Source organism: Pristis pectinata, chromosome 14, assembly GCF_009764475.1.
Source record: "Pristis pectinata isolate sPriPec2 chromosome 14, sPriPec2.1.pri, whole genome shotgun sequence".
Taxonomy (NCBI): domain Eukaryota; kingdom Metazoa; phylum Chordata; class Chondrichthyes; order Rhinopristiformes; family Pristidae; genus Pristis; species Pristis pectinata.
The window spans coordinates 11632034-11640271 of record NC_067418.1 but is presented as its reverse complement, the minus strand read 5'-3'; the positions used below and the strand labels follow the sequence as shown (position 1 = coordinate 11640271).

Here is an 8238-nt window from a genome sequence, read left to right as displayed (position 1 = left end):
TGCTGTACTAACCTTGACCGGAACCAAAATAGCAGCATACAAATAGAGTAATAACTGAAAGTATATCTGCAAGTTTTGCAACAGCATGGGTTCATCTGATATTTTTCAGATTATAACTGATAGATTTCTGAAAGTAATGTATATTGGTATATTATCAGAATGCTAATTTGTATGAAAATAAAACTTTTACTCTGTATAGTCCTATAAAAGATGCATAAACTAAACATTGAAATGGAAAATGATACAGTAAGTGGCTAAAACACAAGACATAAATCATGTTTTTTTCCCCTCAAAATTGTTGATTTACATTTACAACATTTCCAGTTGCTTTTTCAGGTTTCCAATATCCTAACTCTCTATATTTTTATTCATTGCTGGTAAACTAACTTTTTCATATTACAAGGTTCCTATTTCCATTGCCTCAGTTTTGACCTGAATCTTAAGTTCTTACTGGCAATGCTTAAAGTCATATAAGCAATTAATCAACTGAAAGCTTTGCACGTCCCTTAACAAATGACATTTATGCCTTAGGATGATGTGACAATGGTTCAGTTTATACATATAGTATTGGAAGGAACGCTTAACACCTGTAATTCAGTCACCAAACTTTCACAAACTAACCCCACCAAGGATAAAGCAGAGGATCAGATATGGGTGTTTTAACATGCAGATCTCTTAAATGCAGAAAGAGTGAACCTGGTCCAGCAAGACTTTCCTCTGTCGCTGAATGTTTTGGTTCTGAGTAGCTTTCTTCCTCAAGGTCATTCTAGCTAAAAGATTTAGTAGCTTTAAAAGTTCGAGTAAGATGAGTAGCAGCTTATCAAAAGGAATGTTGAAAACTGAACTAATCATTGTTATTGTCAGATCCATAAGTGTCAAACCCAAGATTTAGGGTTTATTTTTTGCCATCTTAGCAGCAATGAGAAGACCAGAAGACATTTTAACAAGGACTTTAGAATTTCTGTCTGCAATTTATGGCAGCCCCCATCTGGACCACGTAACCAGACCCCCAACACCAACACATGATGGGATAACATTTATTTCCTTATTTCTGCAAACTATGAAAAGGTTTTGTTCACATTTCTCCTTCCACCCCAAACAGATTGTTTGAATTAAGTGTGCTGCTGTTTTCTTCTGCTTGGAGAGCAGAGGTATGGTTTGAAAAATATATAAAGAAAATATAGGGTTACGCAATGACCATATAGTGTAGTCTAACAGCTGTCTGCAAATATTTTCACCATGATTATCCCTACTAAAAGTAAATCACTGGGTAAAGATAGCTCAAACGTGACAAGGCTCAACTAGGATGCAATAGACGCCCTACTGGCTACTTTTGGCTACATATGGTAGCATGTTGACTTAAGATCACCAACAATATTTCAGGGGCAAACCCTCAGTCCTGAATTCTATGCAGCTTTTGTGAGGAGACAGTTTTATTCAGGGTTCTTAAAATGAGGTAGATAATTCTTTGAATTAAGGAATGGAAAACTATAAGAAAGCAGCTGTATGTACATCTCCTCGACAATGCTGCTGGAATTAAAACCTGCTCAAGACACATAGCAAATATCTTGGCTTCGTTTTCAGTGTGGATTGATTTTGTTAAGCACATTCAGGAGTATGTGAAGTACAGTTACATTGTCCCAATCCAATTATCCTTTGAGGTGCCATAAATAGGACAGAAAATCTTCCTTTAAAAGCATATGGTCATTTATAATGCTAAAATGCTGAAGCTTGTAGGTAGGTTAAGAAAAGCTTCTGACCTGAAGATCTGACAAAGATTGACTGCAGGAGAGTTCAAAGTTCAGCAGGAGCAGATCTAAAAACAGATTTGTGGGTTAGTACTTCAACACTGTACTTTCCGTAGCAGAAGTGGACGGATTCCATTGAAATTACACAGCAACACTACACAAAGGAGGTCAGATACCAAGCATTGTTACCAGCAGACATATAAAAATTGACAGACTTACCAAACGTCATGGGTGAAGGCTAAGACTTTATAGTCTGAGAAACAATTCAATAAAAACAAACACATCACGGACCTCCAGAACACAAGATTAATCATAACAGTGCAAACCCATTGTATATAGGAATTCTGTTTCACCTTTTTAAACAAATTATAACCGCACACTTACAACAAAGTTCAAACACACACACACACACACACACAAGCACAATGCACCACTTATCTTTTGCCGGACAGAGAAATAAAAAAAAATCAGCAAAACTATAAATAAACTTTCTGAACAAAATATACAGATTTAAATATTCAGTCACAGTTAATTTAAATATATGATACACCTGTTCATCTTGCATAAAGCTTTCCTGAAAGTGCACCGACCGAGGCTTCAGCTCCCTCCCCACAATCTGTCTTCCCTCCTGAGGTAATTTCCGAGGCGCCCCCCTCTCAGATTCTCGGAAGAAAATGAGTCATTGTCATGATGGGAGACACTCGGTTTCCTTTCTTCGTTTTGCCATTCTTGCTCAGCGCTATGTACATGCTGGGGTACGCTCTGGACTCATAGGCGTTGTAATTATTGGGCAGGAGAATTTCGTTGAATTTGCATTCATCATTGTAGTATGCCTGGAAGGTAAGAAGATAGTTCTTAGTGGGACTTTACATCTGCTGGATCCATTATCGCAAGGACATGGATATTCATTTATTCCCAAAAGTTGTAGACCAGTGACCCATGAAAGTAACGTGGCACTCTCTAAAGGCTCAGCACACTTGCTATAAAAATTGAAGAGACGTCACTCTTCTGGTTGAGGAGAAAAGCTCCCATAGATTTCGGTTTCTTAATTACTTTGGAACAGGCTTAGTTTATTCATTATATAGCATGTAACCCATATGCAGGTTCTGGGATTTTTGACTGGTCAGTACCATAATAGATTTCTGGGTATGAACGGATAGTGTAGGAAAATGGCATTGAGGCAGGGAAGGAGCCATGCTCTTGATGAATGGCGTAGACCAGATGGCCTACTCCTGCTCCTATTTCCTCTGCTCTTATGAGCGCCAGAAAGTTCATACTAATTCTCTTAACTACATTGACCAAAAAGAAGTAAATATAATGGACAATCGCAGCCCGCAGTTGGAAGTTGCCCAATTCCTAGCAGCCACTTGAGAAGTTGTTAGCCAATTTTCAGACATCCCTGCAGCTGACTCTAGATCCTTCTTTGCATGTGATCTTCCCTACCGTCTCTTTGAAAGCAATATTCCTGCGATGTGCATTATCATCTCAGAAATGGTGTCTGTAAAGTTTAACCGGAAGTTGCTATTATTGTATGAAACCCTCAGCACATATAGCAGTAGCACGCATGTTAATGTTGAAATCCTCTCCTCTGATAGTTACCCCGCTGTGAAAAGGAGAATATACTGTGAGGGATTGCCGTATTAATAGTTGTATGTATCATTACCATTTATACTGTTTACTCTGTGAGCTTCACGCAGGCAAGGAATTTCATTGCACCCTGGTGTATATGACAATAAACTAATCCGATCTGATCTAACGTTGACACAATTCGGATCAGAGATAACACTCAAACTTGACAGTTTGTGATAGTAATCCAGCTCCAAGCTATCTGAATAGTTTTCAGGCTGCAGGTAAATTATGGTGCAACATTTTCAGAAAGAAAGGGACGATTATAGACACAATTCTCCAGGGGAACAAATCACTCTATATGTGGGAAGACTGTACAATATGGGTGGTCCACTTTGACGGATCCTATTTTACACTGGAGAGGACAGTAGATGCATGTGCTGGCTAGAAATGCAAAGAATGGTATGCACTTGAAAGACGGACAAACTGATCCGTAGCATCTATCTATATTTCATCCTCCACGCACAATAAAGCGTATACGGCGTTTAAGAATGCAGTTCGTGTCCAATGAAAATATAATGCACAATCGATCTTCAAAGCGTCTCTTAAGTACACCCACATTTCATCAGCAAGTAATAGGAACTTTCTGACACAAAATAACTCGTTTGTATAATTACCGATCCATAAAGTTTGCCTTTGCTGTTCATGGCTACAAATAACCCACTTCTGACACCGAGAAGGCTGACGACCCCTCTTTCCACGGGAGAAATCTCCAAAAGGCCTGTGCAGAGAAAAGAGAGAAATGTCAAGAGCGCTTCCTGCGTTCACTGCGGCATCCCCAGGCAAACCACAGCCAGCTGAGTTGTTTGATCCCGTCACAACAATAGTCCATGATTAAAAAGCTGCTGTAAACTTTGAATGCTGGTGGTTTTAATCACCGTCCAGATATTTAGGAGGTAAGAACACCTGATTCCGTCACCACGGCTGTAGGTGAGGGTGAAGGGGGGGGGGGGGGGGGGGGGAGAGAGAGAGAGAGAGAGAGAGAGAGAGAGAGAGAGATCTCATTGAAGAAATAAGACGCGTTAAGATTTCAAGCAGGAACAAGGTTGGTGCTATGCCTTGTACGGGCTATCTAGACTGGGAACATTCCTATTTACACGGGAACAAAAACAATGTGCATGTTCTGTCTCTTTAAGAACATTAAATCAGAACCAGCATGGTCTAACAATTCCCCAGGGACATAAACAACAAGTATACCGCTCACTTCACAGTCCCGGCGCAATCATTCATAACCCACGCTTTACACGTTAAGATCTATCACCAAAGGGCACTTGTTGCGTTCTGACAAGCTATTTGTCTCTATGTTTATACTAAAATAAAAATTATTTGCTTATATCCTTCCCCCTTCTGGTACGCCGTTTGCAGTTCAATAAAACTGTTGATTGCAAAAGGCAACCAGAAGTCTAACATTTTAGTTTGTGAATGATAAACGTATATTGGATATACAATGAGTGTCCCAGAAAATAATCTCTTCTATTAATCGATCTATAAATAAACACTGATGTGTGGTCGGTCGAAGAGATTATACGTACCATAGAATAAGGTACAAGCAACTTTAGGTGATGGTGTACTTACTGTATCGATTCTCATTGTGTATGCCATTAATCCTTCCGTCGGGCAATACTTGAAGGTGAAATCCGATGCCGACGTTGCAGTAAAGCCGTCTCAGTCGTTTGATACCCAGCAGATAGTCCGTCTCCCGGCTGATGGCCTTTCTCTCCCCGGGGATTCGAGACATGGAGCGGGACAGGAGAGTCTCCCATCTGCGTTCCAAGGTAGCGTTGGACTGGGTAGAGAGCGGGGCGCAGCGCACCAAACCAGACACAAGCCCAAGAACCAAGATTGGCAAGGAAGCCGATTGAATTGTTGCGTTGCAGAACATCCTGATCAACATGTGCACACGTGGTTGGGAATCTATTGCACTAAAAATACCTCGACTCTAGCTCCACTTTCTCGCTTTATTTTGGGCGCACATTAAAAAAAAACAAATGCTCAAGGCGAAGATGAGCTTTTCTTTACATTGGAAGACTGCATTGGAGGTTCGTCCGCGACAGTTGCCTTAAGGAAGTTTATTTCAACTTGCAATCCGCTTCAAGTGCTCAGTGTTGGAGTCAGGGCAAGAGCTCTCTGTGAAGTGTTCTTCCTCTGACAGTACAGCCATACCAACTACCCTCTGACCACGATATTTATATCCATCTGCATGCTTACCTATTACATCACCACCTAACCCACTTTACGCTCATTCACTCCAAGTTACTGAATTCGCATCATCATGAGATTCATGGGCCAATGATTTCACACTGAACAGACTTGTCTTGAAGTTAACTTTCCAAACTTTGTCTGTATATGTGTTTATGCATGTGTAGAATGTCTGTGCGCACGCCTGTGTATAGCAATATATATATAGCAGACCATATAGCAGAATCTAGACAAATATTGCCCAATATACACAATATAGTGTCTCTCTCTCTCTGCACATAAATGTCTACGTATTTATATTAGCCGAATATGCATCACAGCAACGTTCCAGAATACGTTTTAATCCCTTCATTAAGAGTTTATTTTGTTAAATTATAGTCTTGAAGGGTGCCACAGCGAATTGCAGCGTGCTTGCTGTTGTTAATGCATGTATGTATAAACAGACGCGGATATAAATTTAGGATGAAATATCGCACTCTACGCTGGCTCCTAACTCGGGGAAGTTGGGAGAAAGACCGAACAGTGTGTCCTAAAATCCACCGATAGGGTGAATGCACCAAGCACAGCTCCGGAGAAGCGCAAGGTTCAGTATTTGTCATAATATAATACATTCTCACTTAAAAGTTTCCCTTCTATTGTAAAGTAGCTCTTAATCCGTGTGCAGCAGTGCCGTGAAATGCAAAGTTATTATAACAGAGAAAATGGTAATGCAATTCAAGTTTTAAAACTTTACCGTTATATTTATGCGCGAATATTTTACATTCTGACGCACAATTAGGAATGCTTCTCACCATAAGCAAGTTAGTCCAAATGAAATAAATCCTTTCCAAATTGTGTCATATTGGTCTGCTTTGGATCAAATGTTAACATGAGTTTTAGAAGGGACCCCTCTCAGAATAATGAATTGCATTGATTTTGTTTAAAAAGCACGCCAAATGTCAGCCTCTGCGTGACAAATGCACGGGCCGCCAGTATTTTAAAGTCAACAGGTGCCCAGATGTCAGATCGCTCGGACGAAACAGCGAATGGACGCACAACGTATTAAAAGTGAGTCAGGTCCCTGTAACCCAGCGGTAATCCTGCCTTTTTCACTTTAGGCACAGAGCGTTTGAAGAGAGACCTCCCGCTGCCCAGCGATATGCACAGTAGTGCCACAGGCAAGGCGACAGCTCAGTGTAGGTGCGTAACTCAGTGACCTTCGCAAACTTGGATGCTGCGCTTTTGTCTTTTTTAGTCCTGACATATATATCAGCAAGCGTTAGAACGTGTCACAGGGTCCCAGGGCATACACTAATTGATTGGTCTTCAGATTGGGATTTGGCGTTGTCACCGCTAACCTGCACGGGTCCCTTAACTTTGAAAGGTGTGACCACGAAATTTGACGCACTCGGATCAATATGGTCCAGCACTCTTTCCAAGTCACCCGCACTTTTTATTGGTTAGATGAGACGTTGTGAATCATGTGCAAATTGGTCAAAGACTAACCAAAGAAAGTTGTCTAAAAGGGTTCGTCTGGTGGGGGTAGGGGCGCGGAGGGCGACAGAGAGAGCAGAGTGGGGTTTATGGTCCTTTCAAAGATCTAGCACAGGAAAAGTGGGCCGAAGGGCCTTCTTCTGCGCTACGCCTTTCCAAAGTGTTATAATCCTGATTCATTCAATGTGCTGACTGGACAAAACTGGTACTAGCCTTGATATTCCGGGAAAAATTGAATAATCCAATGTAGTCCCTGATTCCCGCCTCAAAGCACCGCTCAGCCCCAGTGTGTTCCCTTTGTTTCTTTGGAAACCCTTTTAGTAGATATTAGCCGCCAGTGGAAGATTCGCCTGACAACGTTTTCTCACGTTCACGACTGGCTGATTCCGTATAATATATTTTCATAAAAACTCAGTTTACATAGTCTATAGGCCAGACCGGCAATGCGGGTCTCTCTCCCGGTGGGCTAGTTAGAATTGCAACAACCCCTGTGGGAGACTTATTTAACAATTCCCCTTTCTCAACCCCGGGCCGTTAGTTTTTTATTCCACCGCCATGCGTTTTGCATATAAGTCTCCATGTCTTCATTCTGTCGGCTCATTTGCTCATTACCTTACTTGTATCCTGTTGTTGACGTTAGCAATGATCAGAACTTACTCGGAAATGATAACTTTTCCACGGCATTGATGTTGCACGCACAAGCTGGCGCACCGTCTGACAATAGTCACATGAACACCAGATAAAGGGTTAGATATGTCCAAACAGGTGTGGCATCCCTGCAATTTGAGAGTGGATAATGCTATAAACAGATGGAGGTGAATGTTAGTTGGGTAGCAAAGTATGAATGATTAAATTTTCCCTTCAGTTGCCCTGCCTCGGGAAAGTAGCCAAGATAATTAAAGACCCCGGCCATTCACTCTTCTCCCCCCCTTCCATCGGGCAGAAGATACAAAAGCTTGAGAACACTTAACCACCTCGCTCAAGGACAGCTTCTAACCCGCTGTTATAAGACTCTTGAACGGATCTCTTGTTGGATAAAGATGAACTCTTGATCTCTCAATTTACCTCCTCATGGCCCTTGCACCTTATTGTCTGCCTGCACTGCACTTTCTCTGTAACTGTAACAATATATTCTGCATTCTGTTATTGTTTTCCATTTGTACTACCTTGATGTACTTATGTATGGAATGAT

General features: G+C 41.2%; 1 protein-coding gene across 1 annotated transcript; it reads right to left on the bottom strand.

The window, feature by feature from the left end:
- Positions 1-2404: 2404 nt before the first annotated feature.
- fgf4 (fibroblast growth factor 4) lies at positions 2405-5268 on the bottom strand. Its single transcript, XM_052029668.1, has 3 exons — positions 4950-5268; positions 3992-4095; positions 2405-2581 (listed from the first exon to the last, which is right to left on the bottom strand). Exons 1-3 carry the CDS (start codon positions 5266-5268, stop codon positions 2405-2407), a joined length of 600 nt encoding a protein of 199 aa, XP_051885628.1.
- Between the last annotated feature and the right edge of the window lie 2970 nt (positions 5269-8238).